A 21154-nucleotide genomic window follows, 5' to 3' on the forward strand; every position below is an offset into this window, starting at 1 on the left:
AAAGTCTCGATCAAATACAACATGATATTGGCCCTGCATATCTGTCTAGGCTAATTTAGTACATTTTTTTTCCTATTTTTTTTTCCTCTCTGTTTCAGGAAATGACCTTTGAAGAATTTCAGAGAAGCTACCTTCTTCCCATGGTCTCTAGTTAATTTCTGTGACTCTTTCCTGTGCTTGCAATCTGAACTCAAAAAACCCTTTCTTGTCTTCTAAGATAAGAAGAGACAGCACTGCTGCAAAATGTTCTAATTATACATTTCTTTTATGGTACTTAACAGTTTATAATTCCATACTTATGTAATTGTTCAGTTTATTATTATTTTATACTCTGAGCTTCATGTTGATAAGGAACTATATTATTGCACATTATTATATACCTATTGCCCAGCACTGTGTTTGGCAAATAAATTTGCTGAATGAATGACTAGGCATTATTTTATTTTGTTTTCTTAAGTATTGTTTTTAGTTGTAGTTGGACACAATACCTTTATTTTATTTATTTATTTTTATGTGGTGCTGAGGATCAAACCCAGCATCTCGCATGTGCTAGGTGAGCGCTCTACTGCTGAGCCACAACCCTAGCCCATAGGCATTATTTTAAATGGACATAAATCCACTTTGTCTTTCAAGCTATGTAATCATAACATAGTTCTTCAAAATGTAATGCATCTAGTTCAATGTCCTTTCATGATACAAGAATCTCAATAAAATAGAATTAAGAAAGAAAATTCTTCACCATTAACAAAGGCCACTCATGAAAAGCTCACAGCTAGCCTCCTGATAGGTAAGATCTGTACATGGCAAGATTGTCTAGTCTCACCATTTCTACTCAAGCATTCCTGGAAGTCCTAGCTAGAGCATTTAAGTAAGAATAAAAAAAGAAGGTGAAGGAGAAGTAAATTGTAGAGGAAGAAGAAGTAAAACAATCTCAACAGGATCAGATGAAGGAGAACACCCATGCTCTTCCACAAACTGCCAGGTCCCCATTGAGCCTGGTGCTTCACTTACTTGTGACTGTGAGCATGGAGAAGAGCCAGGGACTCTGAGGGTGTTTGGTTGCTTCCTCTTAAAATTAGTGCTTCTTAATCTAAGCAGAGTAAGAATCCATCTTTGTGTCATCAGTTATCTTGGTCTTTTCCACAGACTTATTTTTGTTCAAGTTTGAACTGCAAAATCTCATGGTGTGAAGTTTAGTATTTTTCTGTATTGAGCACCACTATCTTTCAAGCCCCTACAATAGCTGTTTTCATAGTCTCTCTTACTTAATCTTCTCAGAAACCCTGTTAGGTTGCTTTTGTTATTATCACATTTTCAAATGAGGAGTTCATGTGCTTCCTTTAGTTCCTGTGCTTCTTCTTCTTCTTCTTCTTCTTCTTCTTCTTCTTCTTTTTTTTCTAGAGAGAGAGAGAGAGGGAATTTTTTAATATTTATTTTTCAGTTTTCGTCGGACACAACATCTTTGTATGTGGTGCTGAGGATCGAACCCGGGCCGCACGCATGCCAGGAGAGCGCACTACCGCTTGAGCCACATCCCCAGCCCCCTGTGCTTCTTCTTTAGAAGAACAGATGGCTGGGGACGGAGCCTAGGTTTATCTGATTTTCAAGCCCATGCTCTCTAGTGGAAATAGATTGGCAGTTTATGCCATGCTATAGTTTGGATCCAGAATGTAATCCAAAGGCCCATGTGTTAACGTTTCATTCTCCAAGGGGGCAGTAGAGAGAGGTGGTAAAATCTTTAAAAGTAGGGCCTGATAAGAGGTCTTGAGGTCATTGGGAGCATGTCCTTCTTGCTGTCTTTTGCTTCTTGGCCAAGAAGTGAGTTTTCTTTCACTACATACTTCTGCCATGATCTGCTGCTTTGCCACATACTCAAATAAATGGGGCCATACAATCATGAACTGAAACCTCCAAAATTGTTAGCCAAAATAAGCCTTTTCTCTTTCATAAGTTGATTATCTCAAGTATTTTGTTATAGTAATGGAAAAGAGGACATTTATTGGTCCAATTGGTCTTTTAAAACATTTTTAATTAGGTATAACCATTCAGAAATCAGAACATTTCCTACAGAAATCTAGATTTTAATTTCTATATAAAATAAATCATGTCTAACCACATGGGGGTCACATGTATGCAAGCCAACAATTGCCTGAAGCTGTGTAATGTTTGTCTCTTATGGATGCCATTTTCCTGTCTGTCCCTAATTTCTCTATTAGTCCTGACCTGCTTTTGTATTTGTGACACCTGTTTAGCCCCTACAGGTCTCTGGGTTTTTAACTTAACATCTATATTCTGTTGAGGGAAGAAATGATTCTTACATCTTGAATAGATTTTATTGTTAGAGAAAAAAAAAAAAAAACCTGTTCTTTTTTCTCCACAAAGTAGAGATCATTGTATTGACATCTTCATAACATTAGATGTTCTTAGTTCCGTGCATTTGTATCTATCTTAGCAGATGATATGATTTCTTTAAATACAAAGTAGTGATGGTTAATGTGGCTGGTTTGGTATTTAGCTGTGTGAAATGATTTCTGATCAAGGTTTTGACTTCATGGGGATATAGCAAATTATATGGCTATATTTTTCTTATTTTTTTAAGAAAATGGTTTTATTACTAATTTTTAGTTCCATACAGTTTACAAATACACTTTACTTTGATAATACAACTTTGCAACCAGCAAAGCAGTTGAACTAACACCCATAAATACAGCTGGAGAGACAATTAACATTCACTAGTATTTCTCTACCTAAACTACTCTTTTAATGTCATTATTTAAAATAAAATTCCAAATAGACTACATAATACACATGGGCAAAAAGGCAATTCAGTGAATATCTTGAAACACTAAATGTATAATAAACAGCATATTATCAACATTTACACGATTCACATCAAAATGATGATATCCTAAAGTGCATTCCTTTTGAAGGATAGATTTATCAATAAAATACCTCATATCTTTTAATACTCTGGTATTTTAATACTTCTCATAGAATGCAGGAAAATTAAATGTAGGTCTGGCCATCAGCCTAATAAAGGGTCTTTTCCTATTACCTTTTATTAATAAAAGAATCACAATTAGGTCACAAACAAACAGGCAAATTTTTAATTACATGATTTGAGGTTTAGGATGGAAACTTTAAAAAATTATGTTGATATACAACATAGTTACATGACACACTATCAGGCTACATTTTTAACAACCACAGCCCTGTGGATTCTCAAGTATTTCTTGGCCTCAGGGTATAGTTATATCCTATTCAGTCTCTTTCAGTAAGCCCGTGATAAGGACAAACAGGAGCTTTCCTGCTGGCATTGCCCCAGTATGGCCCCATAGCTCACTCTAGCAGTGCTGTGGAGTTTCCCAGGCCAGCAGTAACTGATTCCTGATTTAGCAGGAAACAGAGATTCTTCCATAAGGCACTATTTGCCTTAGTTTTGAATGTTGCTTTCCTACACTTTCTTGATGTCTGAATTCTTTTTTGTTTGTTTTGTTTAGGTACCTGGCTGCAACTCTGGGCTCACTTCTGTTGGCTTCTGTGAACTCCCTTTCTGGTCCAGTCAATCACTATTCCTTGTGGCAGAGACTGCACCTTGCCGCCCTGTCACTCAATAGAGCACATTTACCTGTATTGTGCTATTTCACCTTATGAGGGAGCTCCTATTATTCCCAGGAAAGCCTGGCTCAAAAGACAATGAAAATTCACTAAGTTGATATGTAAAAGAATTTCCAACTGGTTAAAACTTCTAAACTTTCCTATTCAGTATACTTTGCGTTTAAGGCACAGATATAGAAATTGCTAGAAAACATCAGAAATAATTCAGCCGTTCCTTATTTCACCATGTTGCATCTTGTTTGAGACTTTGCCAATCTTCAGATAGGACATTACTTGAAAGGAAAGAAATTATAGTGTGTCATTTAAATGATAGTAGTCCTATCTCAATTACAAATGTTCCAACTTAAAAAAAAAAAAACACAAGTCTTTATAAATAAGGTACCCATTCAACTTTTATTGCATGTTGTTTGTATAATACACTTGCTAATTGTCTGATGATAATAAGATGTGGGAAAGTAAAAGAAATGTGTTTACACTGCATTTTTTTCCCCTTCAGCAACCATCAACTGACCTAGAATTTGACCGCGTAGTGATTTATACCACTTGTCTTCGAGTGGTGAGGACAACCTTCGAGAGATGTGAACTGGTTAGAAAGATCTTCCAAAACCATCGAGTAAAATTTGAAGAGAAAAACATAGCTCTGAATGGTGAATATGGAAAAGAGTTAGATGAAAGGTGCCGGCGAGTTTCGGAAGCTCCGTCCCTCCCCGTGGTGTTCATTGATGGCAATTATCTCGGGGTAAGTACTCAGCCAAGGAAGAGATCCTTTGTCATAGACCCCAAACAGTGCTGAGAGAAATATGTAAGCTTATCTAACAAGATGACTTGCAACATAACTACCGGGACACTTGATATTTTTTGAAGCTCTAACCAAAGGGATTGAAGCATTTATGTCTGTCCCAAATGATGTGCTGCTACCGTGTTCAGCCTTACAAAAGTACAGTGACATAAAATCAGCATGAAATTGCATTTTTGAATACATTTTTTAAATGTTCAGGTTACTTGAATTTTGCAGTGTGAAGATTGATGTGGTATAAAACTACCTTTTCTTTCATTACAAATAAGAAAAATGAGAGGCTTATGCATTTGTGTTCTCTTAATACCCTATTATCAAACACCCAGTTTCTTTCCCAATGAACCTGAGATGACAATCTTGAAATGAGATAGATAGGAAATGGAGCCTGGGATCTGAATTTTATCTGCTTGTTTATTATCAAAATAATAATTTAAAAAAAATAAATTATTATTGAAATAATAAATCATTAAAATTATTCTTGGTTTTTGTAGTGCAGTGTGAAACATAAATTCAGGCTTGCAGTAAGCAGAGAGAACTCTCAGAGCAGGCAACAAAATATGTCCAACTCATTTCTCTTTGAATAATACTTTTAAGTGTAATTAACCCCATTGATCTGTGAGCACGCTTGGGTAAGAAGCCCAAGGCAAGGGCTTGGGGAAGTGCGGTCTGGAAAAGGAGACAGCACCAAGGGACACCAGCACCCACTGAGAGCTGCATCAGAGGACATGATCCTTTATCATAGAACGGAGACTGTGAAGGGTACTTGCACCTTGGTTTTGTCTAGCTTCTGACTTTAACCTTTAGCTTTCCAGAGGAGATGGAGAAATCCAGAGCAGGAGAGGATTGTGTTTTGTTTCGGGGAATGTGTGTTCTCATATCTCATCTACAGCCATACCTGTTAGAGGCAGCCCTTCATCTTATGGAAAGGTAAATGCCAAGCAGCTGTGATTCCATAGTGAGGACATTAAGCACTCTTATTTTAACCAAAGGGCATCAGCTACATTTTGGAGTACAGTAATTTTGATTTGAAGTATTGATCCTGTTTTTAGTGTATTTCAATATATACCCTTAGGCTACAGGAAACCATAATAATAGTGATAAAAACTAATGATAATAATAATAATAATAACACTATTCTGTACCCTCGTGTTTCCACCAGTTATCTAATCCTCAGGATAACTTGGACAGCATACTGGTTAAGAGGGGAACACTGGTATTGGGTAGGCAGCCTTATTAAAATTCCTGTTCTGATATTTAACTTGTGACTGCTTGTTGGTTTCCTCATTTACAAAATGAGAATAATAATAGAGCTTATCTCACAGGCTGATGGTAAGGATTTTATGAGATAGTACATATAAGTACTTAGTTTCTATGCCTGTTTAACAAATTGTGTTTTCAAGAAATACTAATGATAATCCTTGTTTTGCAAAAGAAAAAATTAATTTCTCTGCTTTAAGTGACAAAGCTAGCCAAGAGGCAGGGCCATGACACAATGTTAGATTTGACATTCCAAACCCCTGCTTTCTGGAACATCATCTGGAGGAAAAGGGTTTTTGACTCTTTGATGATTCTGTCTTAATGCTCCCAGTAGGCTAGGCACTAATTGGGTGCCCAAATAAGGCTGTGTTGACAGGATGGGTGAATTATGCTGCATTGCTTTCTCATGTTCTTTCCTCCCCCTCCTGACTTTCATCCATAAAGAAAGGATCTGATAAACTCAATTACATCAGGGAGAATATAACTTACCAGGGCTATAGGCATTTATCTTTCAACTCAGGAAAAATTCTGACAAGATAAGATATTTCTCATTGGATTTGTACGAAACCTCACACACAGGTTGACCCCACCCTATAGACTGCTCTTGACCATGCCTGTTCCCATCCAGAAACCTCAGACTTCCTTCCTTCCTTCTTCTGAGACACTATAACAGGCTGTAATGCCTGTCCTGCTCTTTCAGCTGGGGGGATGAAAAAGTGCAGTGGACCAATGAGGTCAGGCACATGTTCCCCTCTCAATTGCCTTTTCTCTGTGATCACTTTATTTGCACACTTAGTAAACTTAGGGTGAAAGTGTCATGCAGGTGCAACCTCCCTGATAATGCAATTTGAATCCAGTGCTCCAAACCTGGAAAGAGTCCAGAAACAGATTTTTTTTTTTTGTTCTCCTTTTAGTTTTGTGTTACTGCTAAACCTACAATTCAAAATGGCAAATGATAACTTATATGATAAAAAATGACTTATAAAACATACCTCCCCGTCAACTACAACAGCCCCATTATTGAAATCCCAGTGTTCAGTTGTCAAGGAATCCAGTGCTGGCATTGTGGAGCCTTTTTCCTGCTGCTCATGCATCTGAAATGGAAGGATGCCCTCTGCTGGGTTTTGGCATGTGGTGAAACATGGCTTTTAGGAAACTAAAGTGATGTTGGTAATTTCCCTAACATTTGTGATGTTTTCAACAGTCACATGAAGCTATTTGATTGAGTTTACATTTAGATGGGTGAGAAAATTCGAAATGTGTGAATCATCTAGACAATAGTTTTCTTTAGAAAATGAAGTGAATAGATAGAAACAGAATGAGCGGCACCTGGAAGCAGAGGCAAGGGACACGTGGAGGGGATTGGGACAGCAGGAGAACATTTTGCACCTCCTTCACCGTCCTACTGTTCTTGCTACTCACCCCAGGAGTCTGGCGCTGGAGGAAGCCAGTTATCTTCCTCCAAGTGAAGACAAGGAGTTTAATGAGAAAGAACAGAAGAACTGACAAGGAAGCGAAGCTCGTTTTCCTGACTCTCGTCCTCCACCAAACTTAAAACTAAAGATGGGAACAGTCAAAGGAAAGGAATTGCTTTAGAAGACAAATCAACACTGCCTTGCAATGCTGCAATGTGGGGAGAGAGGAATTCAGGTTGGAATGGGCTTAGATCCACTGTTCTGTTGTTTTGGCATTGGAAAATATTTCCACAAAAAGATCCAATAGTTTAGACAAAAATTCTTAGAAATTGTATTAGGAAATACGTCAGAAATGATGATATGTCTGGACCAACCACAGAAGTCTACAGTGGAAATCCATGAAAACTTCAGTGGATGGAGCTATAAACAGAAAGTACTTAAGTGGAGTGTCTGGTATCAGTGAGTCATAGAAGGACCATTGATAAGTGTCTTATACTAGCTGATATTGTGACTGTGATATTTCCCCATCTATTTAAAGTACTGTATTGTTCCATTGAAGAAAGAAGGTAATTATTATTGAGCATAACTAATTTATGGACTAGAAATAGAGTCTAGCCCATTTCTAAGGACTACTCACAAAACTTTTCAGCTGAGATGGATCCCCAAGGCAGCTCCTGCCTGCATCAAGAAGCATGGACCAGCTCCAGAGACTCACTGCCTTGGCTGTGACTCACACCAGCAGAAAGGGCTATTTGTTCTCTGCCCTTCCCAATACTCAACTCTATTCCTAAATATAAGTAAGTTTACTAAATAGGCCCCACGCTTAACATGAGAGAATCTGGAAAATATGCTTTTTGGTTTTCTAGCCTCTGAAGTACAATAAGAACTTCTGGAACAAAACTGGATTGATTACTGAGTGAGCCAAATCACAGCATCTGCCAGATATGCTGTTTTCATTTATTATTTTAAAAGCAACTTTATTGGGTTTAGACTTGTATCCATTCAAGGACACAATCCAGTCTTGTCTAGTGGCAACACCTATAGTCCTCACACTGGAGCTAAGGCAGGAGGATCACCTTAGCAGAGGAGTTTGAGACCAGCCTGGGAAATATAGTGAGACCCTGTCTCCAACAACAAAAAGTATATAATTCAACAAGTTTTAACAAATGTGTATACTCATGAACCTACTACTTCATTCAGAATGTACAGTCATGTGCCACTTAATGATGTTTAACGACAGACCACATATACCATGGTGGTACCATAAGGTTATAAGGAAGCTAAAAATGTTCTATCACATGGTGATCTCATAACATTGTGGTATAACATACTCCCCACCTCTTTTTGGTGATGCTGGTGTAAACAGACCTACTTGATTATCATATGTTTTAAAATAATTTTGTTTTGGTGTGCCTAAATTTCACAGGATTCTTGAATATTATCTTTGTGTTTTTTTCCTTTTTTTTTTTTTGGTGAAATTTGGAAACTTTTCAGCTATTATTTTTTCAAACATCTCATCTCCTCCCTTTTCTCTTCTTCCTCAAGGGCTCCATTTATGTGAGGATAGGTTGCTGGAGTTTGCTCCATAGCACAATTCATTTCATTCTGTGTAGTTTCTATTATTATATCTCCTCAGTCCCTGATCTTATCTTCTATAATGTCTAATATTCTGTTAATCCCAGCAGTATATTATTTTTTATCTCAGACATGGTAATTTTATCTTTATAAGTTCGATTTTTAAAAATAGACTCAATTTTTTAAGAAGTAATTTTAAGTTCATAGCAAAATTGAGCAGAAGTTATAGAGATTTCTCATGTAACTTGGATCACATGTATAGCTTCCTCCATCATCCACACCCCCCAACAAATGATACATCCATTAAACTGATGAACCTACATTGACTCATCATTATTACCCAAAGACCATAATTTACCTGATGGTTTACTTTTGACATTGTACATTCTAAGAATTTGGATAAACTTATAGTGATAAGGATTGTGAGCACAGCTTGGGGGTAGAACACCTACCTAACATGCAAAAGGTCCTGGATTTGATTCCCAACACTGCAAAAAAAAAATTGCATATGCCATTAAAAACTTATAATAACATGTCTACCATTATAGTACCATTCAGGGTACTATACTAAAAAAATCATGTACTATCTAAAAAAATCATGCTTCCACTATAAGAAACTACTGATCTTTTTACTATCTCCATAGTTTTGCCTTTTCCAGAATGGTGTATAAGTTGAAATAAACAGTACATAGATTCTAGATTAGCTTTTTGAAATTCAGTAATGTGCATTTTAGTTTCCTCCATGTCTTTTCATGGCTGGATAGCTCATTTCTTTTTAATGCTGAGAAATATTTTATTGTCTAGATGTGCCAAAGTTTATTTGTGCATTTGCCAACTGAAGGGCATCTTGGTTGCTTCTACAATTTGGTAATAATGAATACATCTCTAGTAAATAAAAAATGAATGTAAAGGTTATTATAAACATAAATTTTCAACTCTTTTGGGTAAATACCAAGGAGTACTGTGTTAGCTTGATTTTCATCATTATGACAAAATATCTGGGAATAACAGCTCAAAGGAAGAAAAGTTTATTTAGGCTCATAGTTTCGGAGATTTCAGGTCACAGTCGGCTCATTCCATTGCTTTCAGCTGGTGGTGAGACAGAATATCATGGTGGAGAGGATGTTGTGGTATCGAGATGCAGCCAGGAAGCAGAGAGAGAGAGGGAGCAAGAGAAAGGGCTGGGGATCAGAAACATACTCCCTTGTCTAGTAATTCTAATATCTGTGCTAATTCTAGTATGATTTAATTGATTGATACTTTTCCTCATTATGAGTCACATTCTTCTACTTCTATTCCTTGTATTAATTAGCTTCACATAACTAGGATGAAATGCCTGAGGCACTAACTTCTAAAAAGAAAGATTTATTTAGCTCATACTTTTGAAGGCTTGAATATATGGCATCAGCATCAGCTTAATTCTGGTGATTGTGGCAGATGGAGGCACATCATGGCAAGACTGCATGTGGAAGCGGAGCAGTCATATCTTGAACCTGGACAGAGAGAGTCTGGGAGACACTGCAGTTCTATAATCCCCTTTGAAGGCACACCCACATTACCTAAGGTCTAGGCTCCACCTCTTAAAGATCCACAGCACCTCCTGGTACCATCACCATAGGAAACAAAATTTACATTTGGATGTTTAGGGGAATTCAGATTACACTCAAATCACAACAGCCTCTTGGTCATTTTGAATGGATGTCACATGTTGTGAATCTTGTGAATTGGTCCCGATTCTTTTTCCTGGAGCAATATAAATAGAAAGTGTTTCTTTGTTCTAATAACTAACTTTATTTTTTTTTTACAAGAATATTGACATGTTTTCTACGTGGTTCCCTAAACTCTAACTCCATGGTGTTTTGAACCTCCACATCTTAATTATTCTCTACTATGGTCTTTAATAGCATCCAGAGCCAATCTCCCTGAAAATGTTTTCCATCCCTCCTATAAAGGAGCCCAGATTGACTTTAAATAGCTATGCCATACATTTGATCAAATGAATCTGGGACAAGTCAAAATTTTCATGTAACTTTCACATGAATTGTTTTTCAAGATAGATTCCATATCTTCACGGTTTTGGGATATATTTTACTACACTTTTTCCAAGTTTTTTTTCCCTCGTGTGTGTTGTTACTGTGCAGTGATTCAGGCCTCAAGGATCAAGTTTCTTTCTGGTGCTGGTATCATTTCTTAGATCAGGAAGCTAATGACTAATCAAATGTCTCAAACTTCATCACCAAAGAAAAGTAGCATGGACTGGAACAAACCATGGTTAAGGTTTAAGATGTAGCGGTATTTGTTAGTTTTTGTTATATAACAAACTACTCAAATCTTAGTGGCTGAAAACAGTTGTTTCGATAGGTTGCAATGTTGGTGGAATTTGGCTGCTCTCTGTAGTCTCCTGGTGGCTTGGCCAGAGCTGAATGACATATTATGACTTCAGTTACATATCTTGAGATTGGCACCTTAGGTTTTTCTCTAAGTCTCTTCTTGAGCAGAATGTCTGGGACATGTTAAATGGTGGTTAAGGGGTTTGAAAGAGGCAAACCACAATGCTCAAGCACATTTCAAGACGATGCTTGTATCATATTTGCTTTTCCCCATTGATTAGAGCAGGTCACATAGTGAAGTCCAGATTCAAGATGGAAATAGACCCCATGTGTTGATGAGAGGCACACTAACATCAAGCCATAGGGGTGCTCATACAATTCCTGTAACGATCTACTAAAGTGCAGGATTTTGATATTATCTAATCCTGGTTTTTGCCTATGTTAAATGGGAGCTCACAGATCTGAAGCCTTTTCATTTTGGAGGATTGTATATTTTTGATTGACCAAAGTCAGTTAAATGCTTTAATACCTCATCAGCCCATGAAATGTTTGTGGGACAGTTTGGCATTGAAAGCCCAGTTTTGTAGATTTTAATCAAAGTACCAGGTCCCCTTCAAATTTCCACTAACAGCACACCATCATCTTGTTCCTTTAGTAATTTTCCAGCATAAAAAACAGTATTTTGTGATACCTTGGGTCCATTGATCATATCTTTACCTGCAGTGTCACAGATTTATTTGTCATCTTTTCCCTCGAGTCTTAAGGCTCATAGAAGAAATGCAGAAATACTATGGCTACAATTTCCTTATCTCATATTTTGGAAGCTGCTGTTAATTCAATGACATGAAAAGTCAATAGCAGTAACCTCTTTATGTACAATTCAATTTTCACTCCTGAAACTCAGAGTCAATTAAAGAGAGAGAACTTTTGAGGCGTGCAGACACTAAATATTCCAAGGAATAGTTTCCTCCACAAAGTTTGTATTACAAACTAATGCAAAAGAGTCTATATTATGTCTATATCATTTCAAAGGTTTAAATCTTTTATCATATTAGATCAAGACTTGCCATTCTTAGTTTCACCTGCCAGATACTTGTAAATTGTCTAGTAGGTTCATTATTTTAAAATTTGTATAATAAGTCAAAATTTAAGTCTTATAGTTGGTCCTCTGGACCTAAACACTAAGAAAAGTATAAAGCAGTTGTGTCTATTGCAACTTGACCACAAATTTAATTACCTACAATTTACCTGTATCTCAACTTACTAAGTCATTAATCATTCTCAATCTGATTGAGGAGAAAATGTATTTGTGTATACTTAATGTTTCCTTATTTGGATTTAAATATTCTGTAAGTATTTGAAAATGTCCTTTTTTAATCCTAGAAAATGAATAAAAAATAAATTAATGAATAAAAATAAAGTAAATGGAAGTTCATAGATTTTTTTGTGTGTACCAGGGATTGAACTCAGGGGTATTTTACCACTGAGTTATATCCCCAACCATTTTATTTTGAGAGAGGTCTCACTAAGTTGCTTAGGGCATTGCTAAGTTGCTGAGACAGGCCTTGAACTTGCAATCATTCTGCTTTAGCTTTCTGAATTGCTGGGATTACAGGTTTGCACCACTTGGCCCTGCAATAGAAATTTTAAAAAGCATCCATTTTTAATAGAATTTAAAATCAGTATCTTCATAAAGAAAAGCTTTGGTTGGTAATGAACTCTGTTTATATTCTTATGAGCCTAGAGATTTAGTGTCTTCTCAGCCACCAGAGGGCTCTCACAATATAAGAAAATACATTAAATGTGTAAGAAAACACATGAAAATAGAAGAAATCATTTGTGATATATCTTTTGTAGAGCCCAATTAAAATTACATGTCTTAACCATATAGATTACATGCAAAGTTTCAAATCCAGATTTCCTTTAAGAAAATTAAGAATTAAGAGGAGCAATTTTAAATTGATAATTCAAAAGTTTAAAAGAAATACAATAAATATTTTACTATTTTGTGCCTAATCTTGAATCAGATATTTAAAACTTTCATTGATCTTTTGACTGGAAAATAGTAAATGGAAAATACATGGATTTTTTTCTGAGAGATTTTGGGTCTTAGGACCCCTTTTCTCTAAACATCGAGTTTGTTACTATGATGCTATATATAATTACAGCTGAGCAAACATCTCACACAGGGATTTGAGAGAGCAAAGCTTCTGAGCCAAGCCGCAGGCATGCTTATGCCCAGGTAGGATCAGGATGCACTCACTGTGGTTTGGCTTTGTTTTTAATCACTCCTTGGACTCCTGGTTTGATTGAGCTCTGCCCAAGGTACTTCTCTCTCCATAAACAAAAATTAAGCTAAAGACCTGGCCATATGTTTGATCCTGATGGTGTTTATTCTCCGGGTTAGACTCAAAGAATGAATATAATGAATAAAATGAAGCAAACCATCTGTCCAGTGGCAAGCCTGCAATGCTGAGACAGGGCTCCTGTGTGCTGCCTCTTTGGGTGTGACCTTGCAAGATATCAACAAGGGCTAGTGCTCGTCCAGGTGCTCGTCTACTTGTTTTGGCTCCCAGCATCTCTTCCGGATTCATGTGTCCATCTGAAGCATCAAGGGGGCTGGTTCAGAATTTATGCTGTTCTAGTTGCTCTTGGTGGTGCCTCTGGGCTTCCCCCAGCCTTTCCTACCTGATGGGTAATGTAAGTGAGAAGGATTTCAGGCTCTTCTCCCAATGCCAACTGTATCCTCTACACATTCTTCTATTCATTTTACATAATTTCCTTTGAAAGGTTTTAAAAAATAAAACAAACTGAAATTTTCCTTTGAATAACTTGGGGAAAAACAAAAATGAATGTCTGCAGTTTTTAAATTATGTTATATTATTATTATTTTTGTATATCTCTGGCACTTGGGTGCTTCTGTTAATCTGGGTGGGGACCAGTGATTGCTAATCAGGTGAGGCAGGTGGATATGTTTTTGCATAGCCTACAGGGTATTTTAGAAATTATTTACCCTGAAAAATCCCAGAAGGAACAGGCTATATAGTCATGGAGCAAACAGCGAGAATTCTATCTGTACAGCATTTCACAGTGTTCTAGAGAGTCACAGATTTTAAGCACACAGTTCCTGCTACCTAGCCTCCAAACTTAAGGAATGCCTGTGTAGGGTTTTGGAAGGTGGGGGTGGACCATATGGACACACACCACCTCATCACAGGCTTTGCTAGTTGTGCTATGTGCTAAATTAATGGTGGAAAAAAAAGTTTATTTAGGAAAAAAAAAAGAGACAAATATACTTTAACTAGGGCAATGGGGTTGATTCTAAGAAAGTACCTTTTGAACTGTGCTTTGCAAATGAATAAGGTTTTAAAAAGGAGTGAAAATGTGCCTCTGATTCTAGGCCTAGTGTTTTACCAACAGGAGGCTTTGAAAAAGAACAAATCTTGGCCACACCTGACTTTAAAAATCTTTGGTTCCTTCTGAAGAGTTGTGATTCAATTCAATTGTAAGAAAGGTCTAGGTGATAAAATGCAAGATCAAAGATCTCTGGAGACTCAAGAATGTTTTCCCGAAGGAGTTTCAGATCAATTTAAATTTCTACAAAGTGCCAGTGTCTAAGGACAGAAGGTTCTATTAGGCTTGTCTGACCGCTTAGCTCATGGCTGATGGTAACCAGTTTCCTTGCTGCCTATCTTCCACTTTGGCTGCCAAATGACAAACGGTGTCAGAGCCTACAACTGACAGGAGAGCCCCTTAGTGTTCTCAATGGTTCCTCGGATATCACAAATTTCCTAGAGTGTGCTGCGTGCTCTGGAGCTTGAAATGACTGATCCTGGGATTCAGTCTTCTAGTCTCTTCTTGAATGATTCTAGAGAGGGTATAAGAAGGTGACCTGAAGACCTGGGGTACGGAATGCTCTCTGCAGCTGGGTGCTTGCTGAGAATCCATCCTCCGCTCTGTCTACTGTGTTCTGTGGCTGGGGAAAATAGGACAAGACCTACATTTCCAAATTTTTTTACAAGTCAAAATGAGAAATAAATCAATTCCTTCTGTCACTAACTGAAAGCACTGATGCAGAATGACACAGAATTTCAGTCATTTCTCAGGCAAAAGGTACAATAAAAAATAAAATATGCCCTGTCCAGAGGACTGCCAAGTTTGGTCTACTGTTTCTCTTTTGGGTAGGGCAGACTGAGTTCAGGTTAAAGAGAGATTATTGACAATAAATAGTCTTTCATGTTTTCCTCTAGATTCAAAAGATCATATTTCAAAATATACTATGATAAATTATTAGAAAACTGGAATAAAAATCTAGCTAAATGTTCAGTAGTAGGTCCATTTTTCTTTTGTAGAGGAAAACTGGGTACATTTTCCTGAACTTCTTTCAGTCAGTGAATATTTTAGTACTTGTGAAGTTCTAATTAACAAACGGATAAGAATCTATCATATGTTGCCTGGGTTTTTTGAGCATTCAGGAGCCCTGAAAACTGTGCAATCTTTCTTACTAGAAACTTCTAAGACTGACAAGATGTGGTAAATATAGTGCCCCTGTGCAAGATAGGGTTGTTGTGGTTTTCTTTTTCTTTCTTTATTTTGTTTTAGTCAACTAAACAAAGATCAGAGGAGGAAAGGTCAGTGTGAGCTTCCTGCAACAGAGCCTAACCTTTGATTGTCCCCTTCTGTAGATGGGAAAACCAAAGTAGAGTGAACTTAACTAACACACTCAAGATCACCAAGTCAGAAAAGCTGAGTTAGATCTATGGAGAAATGGATTATGAAAGAGTGGAATCCTGCTGCTTCAAGAAGCCTTTTCCTGATAAGGGCAGCTCACACTCACCTTTTCTCCTCTGATCATATACCACTTAATTGGCGCCAACTTTATGAACTTATTTAACTTTATCTCTTTAAAAGCCCTATCTTGAAATACAGTTTTAGCCCGTCTTGTGTTGCTATAATAAAATACTTGAAGCTGGTTACTTTCTAAAGAAAAGAGGTCTATTTGGTTCACAATTCTGAAGCTTCAAGAACAAGACATTGGCATTGTCTTAGCATTGGTGAAGGATTCATGGTGGATGGGATCACAATGATAGAAACGCATGTGGAAAAGAACACAGGGCAATATAGGCAGGAGGGAACCAGAGTGGGCAGATACAGATCTTGTGGGAACTAATGTGCCTTTGACAGACTTGACTTGCTTCCAAAACATAGCATTAATCCATCCATGCAGTCATAGCCTCACAACCTAAATACTTCCACTAGGTCCTGCTCTTAAAGGTTCTATCACCTCAACATAACCACACTGCAAACCAAGCCTCCAGCAGATGAGTCTCTCAGGGATAAATCATTTCATATCAGAGTCACATTGAAAGTAAGGGCTTCAGAGAATTTTGGAAGGGGGCAGAGGCACAGTTTAGCCCATAACAACCTATAATAATGCAAATTACTCCATTTGATTTCCTACGCTTCTACCTCTGTGCTGTTGGGCCCCTATGGACTATTCCTCTTTTATCCTACAGGAGTCTGGAAGTAGAACTTCATTATCTTGCACAATAAGTCCACTTAATCAAGCATGTGTGGGCTTTATTTGATCCAGAAGGATCACATTTTGCCCCATATAGAATCTTTCTTTTTCTTTTAATAGATGACTTCTTTAAATTCACCTTCCTTTGTCATTTTCCCACTTTCCCTACAGAAATAAGCAAGTGCTTCCTCTTTTCTCTTAGAACTAAGAGTTCCACAAATATCTCAGTGTCTTCAGTCAGTATGGTCTATCTGCAAGCACCTGACAAGTCATTTTTCCTTTTAAATATAGGGTCCTTTGTAAAACAAATCCTGAGGTATTAATATAGCATCATTTTCCATGTTTATAGTAATGATTCCTGAATATTTTCAAGATTGTGCAAGATTTAATAATTAGAGAAAGTAATTTCTTGCAAATTTCAATAGTTTCCAGGAAAGCACAGTATATACTTATTATAAGATTTTGGTCTTTTTTATTTCCTCTTTTTTCTTTTCTAAGATACTTTTGACTTATATTGTTCAATTTCTTGAATTATTAGTTCATTTATTTATTTTTCTGAGGGAATAAAAATGAATGGATATGATTTTTTCTCATAAAATGATTTACATTGTATGTGTAAGTTTGATTTAAATTTTTATTATAGTTAGAGTAGGTGGTAATTTAAATTTTTCCTTCTTTGACCTAAATGTTTTTTGGAGAATTTATTAATTTCCAAGAAACTGAATATTTTTGTTTTATTTTTAACTATTTATAATTTTACTGCATTGTGATCAGACAATATGCTCCATGAGATGCTTATTATTTGGAGTTTGTTGATATTTTCTTTACAATTTAACATATGATAAAACTTTGTAAGATTTACATAGCTTATTGCAAAGAATATGTAGTCTCTGTTTTTGCATATGTATACATATATATGTACAGAAGTACCATACATTTTAAAGTTATATCATTCAAATATCTTATTTTAATCTACTAGTTTCCTCAAACACTTGTAGTGATTTATTAATCTTCTATTATATTTTAATTTTTGTCAATTTGGCTTTGTATGTTTAAATGTGCAGAGATATATTTTTGACTAATCTCTCTTTATTTTGATTTAATCTTTTATTAATGTAATATAATCACCTTCATTCAATTAGTGCTTTTGACTTCAGTTCTTCCTTCTGGTTTATTTATACTCACTTGGCCTATTCTACATCTCAGTATTTTATTGATGTATTTTGTTTTAGTTTGCCTTATATTTATTTACTCATTCTTTATTCTTCTTGGTAATTTAATTTAAAAGTGGCTTTTGTAAATAAAGATATAATTATATACATATATATATATATTTTTTTTTAAATATTTTTTTCTAGTTGTTGATGGACCTTTATTTTATTTATTTGTATGTGGTTCTGAGAATTGAACCCAGTGCCTCACACATGCTAGGCAAGTGCTCTACCACTGAGCCACAAGCCCCATCCATATTTTATTAAAAGATTTTCTACATTTTATTTTCATTATATAAATATATATATATATTTAATAATATATCTGTTTTATTATTATATATGTTGTATTTATTAATGTAATATTAACAATATAATATTACTTATATGTTTTCTATAACTATCTTTTTTTGCAGTTTAAGGGAACAAAGAAGGAGACAGCAGGTGAGGTAATTACAATAATCAACTGCCTCTGCAGTGAGGCAGTCAGGAGTAGCTTGGGGCACTATTTGCCAACTGTCCATGCCACTGTTATTGCTGTTTCTTGTGTCAGAAGCCTTTCTCTGTAGTTGGTGCTGTACAACCTATTTCTCATGATTTTTCATTATCAGCCCTATTTATGTTCTATATATAGATCTATATATCTGTGACTATATATGAAAAGATAATTTTTTTTGTTAATTCTTACTCACCCCAGAATTAATTTTCACTTTCTTGGAGACAATATTGTCCTCATTGAAAAATCCATGCAGTACAGAGAGGTCTCATTACTGCTCCTCACTTCTAAATGACGAACTATTGGTGACACTTTCTGAAGGTATTTTCCTTTTCCTCTAAGACATGTGGCTCCTCTGTATGGCAGAGTTGCAGCACATTCCAAGCTGTCTGCCCTTCCTTTTGTAGCATTTCCTTTAAGCACCTGATATGCAGATGTAACCTTTTAAATCAACTCTTAAATTCTTCCTCAACCCCCCATGGAAAATCTGGTAGTGGTGGATAAAGGAGTTGGACTCATGGACTTATGTTACCACCGTATGTAGAAATCCATATTGTTTTTCCTAAGAAGATTCTAGAATACAGCCATGAGCATAACATCGAAATGAAGCTCAGCAAATGCTACAAGTTAAGCTTGGGATAGTCATTTTATTAGAATGCCAATTCCTCTGCCATTTTTCTTAATAATTAGAACAGGGATGATAAGGTGATTTTATGCTTTATACACTATAGGATGTATAATGATGCCAACTATTTTTTTCTACCTTTAAACATCGCTAACATTTTATGATCCAGAGAATTTAACGTTTTTTCCCCTCCTGTCACAATTTCCTTGCTTAGAACTGTAATACAAGGGTGGAAAAAGTTTAAATCAGATTTATGCTCAATACACTCATAGTGGGCCATGCTATTGCTTGGGTAACCTCAGAGCCTGTGTCTTTGTTTCCACAGTGGAATATAGGAGCTCATAATGCTTACTTGATTCAGGTGCATGACATGTTGAGAAAATGACTTTGCATTGTTCTTAGCTGTCAGTACATGCAGAATATTAAGTTGAGGCTGTTGTAGGTGGCAGTAAAATTCACAGGTTGTAGTATAATTACTTAAATACAAAATATAAGTAAAATGGGTTCCTTAAAATGACTTACAATATTTTTATAAAGATGCCAAATTTTAATGCTACCTTTGATTAATCAGTATTTTTCCATTTCTTTTTTTTTCACTTTTTTTTATTGGTTGTTCAAAACATTACAAAGCTCATGATATATCATCTTTCATACATTTGACTCAATTGGGTTATGAACTCCCATTTTTACCCCAAATACAAATTGCAGAATCACATCGGTTACACACTCACATTTTTACATAATGGCATATTAGTGACTGTTGTATTCTGCTACCTTTCCTATTCCCTACTATTCCCCCTCCCCTCCCCTCCCATCTTCCCTCTCTACCTCATCTGCTGTTGTTCAATTCTCTCCCTTGTTCCCCCCCCCCCCCTTTCCCCTCACAACCATTTTTCCATTTCTTACATTTCTTAGTCATTCCCAATTTGGAGAGAAAATTAATAAAAAGGTTTTTTTTCCTGAAGGTAATCCCCCCCATTTCCTTTTTTTTAGTAAATACCAACATAGCACAAATCATTTTAGCTTTGAGACAGCAAATGCTGCTGTAAATTCGTGGTGGGATTCTTCCTACCATACCTCTGCTTCTTTTCTTCATTCCTTTCTCCTTCCTTCCATCGAGGAACAGCTAAAAATGTGCTCCTGGCTGTATGAGAGTCATGTCCTTGGTAACATCCCAGAAACACTCTTGTCATCTTCCTCATTGTCTCCTGTTTTCTCTTCTTGGATCCAGGGGTATTAATTCCTTGAAACATTTCTTCCTTGAGTTGAAAAAAAAAAGGGGGGGGGGTACAGTGAGGAACTAGACTTTTAGCTTTAACCTCTCATATCAGCTTCTGAACCTAAGATCTGCTGTTCAGTTATTTTCAACTAAGAAATACTTATTAGGATCCAAGTAGGCATCAGTGATTGGGATGGATGCTGTGTTCTGAGAGTGGAAAAGACATATGGTCCTGTTTCCATTCTATCTCCATCTCTTCCATAAATAGAAGTGTGAAAGAAAATTGATTGGGGCATCATGAGCAAAAGTCCTCATTCTATAATGTCAACAGGTAGCTTGGAAGGAGCCTTTTTCTTGCTAAAAGAGATTTTTTCCCCCCAGTTCTGGGGATCAAACTCAGGGCTTTGTACACGCTATATGTGAGCCATATCCCCAGGCAGAGAAAATGTTTTATAGGGCTGTAGCAGCGCAAGTCAGCAGAATTTCACTAGGTTTAAGGAATTTGTGGTCAAAGATGTTTCTTGAAACAGGGAATATTGCTCTTACAGATTAGCAACAACTGTTGATCACTTTGGTTATCAAGAAGTGTGGACGAGTTAGGGCATAAGTCATGAGCTGGAGGGCAGAGGACAGGGCTGTCCAAGTGCAAAGCTATCCTTGTTTCTTATTCAAGACAGTGTAGGAAGAGCTGAATTAACAGGAGGAAACTAAGAGAACTTCTGTTTAACTTTACTATAAAGAGCTAGGCAATTCTAAGAACATCAAAATTTCCAAAATAAAAGAGGGGCCATATCGTTGCCTTGCTCTGCTCCAGCTCCTACAATGTGGGGACAGTAAATTGTGCAAGTTAATTGTCTGCTTTGATATGAGGCGTTCATAATAAATGGATCATGTTTACTATGCGGGTTAAATCTAATTTAACTTTTTTTTTTTTTTGCCAAGTACTTGTAATTAAAATTGAATATGATTTGACTTTATATCATCATGTGACACATTTAAAATTATTAAACATTTCCAATGCAGGGATTTTTATGCTTTATATATAACACTAGACCTACCTGTTGAATTATATTCCTAGGACAGAATACCAG

The 21154-nt window shown here is 36.4% G+C and overlaps 1 protein-coding gene across 1 annotated transcript in view; it reads left to right on the top strand.

The window, feature by feature from the left end:
* The window catches only part of Grxcr1 (glutaredoxin and cysteine rich domain containing 1), a 107422-nt gene that overhangs the window by 60147 nt on the left and 26121 nt on the right, over positions 1 to 21154 (top strand). Inside the window, exon 2 of the mRNA XM_027945308.3 lies at positions 4115 to 4357. Coding sequence (XP_027801109.2) covers positions 4115 to 4357 — 243 coding nt within the window. The remainder of the gene's footprint in view (positions 1 to 4114; positions 4358 to 21154) is intronic.

Source organism: Marmota flaviventris, chromosome 7, assembly GCF_047511675.1.
Source record: "Marmota flaviventris isolate mMarFla1 chromosome 7, mMarFla1.hap1, whole genome shotgun sequence".
Classification (NCBI taxonomy): domain Eukaryota; kingdom Metazoa; phylum Chordata; class Mammalia; order Rodentia; family Sciuridae; genus Marmota; species Marmota flaviventris.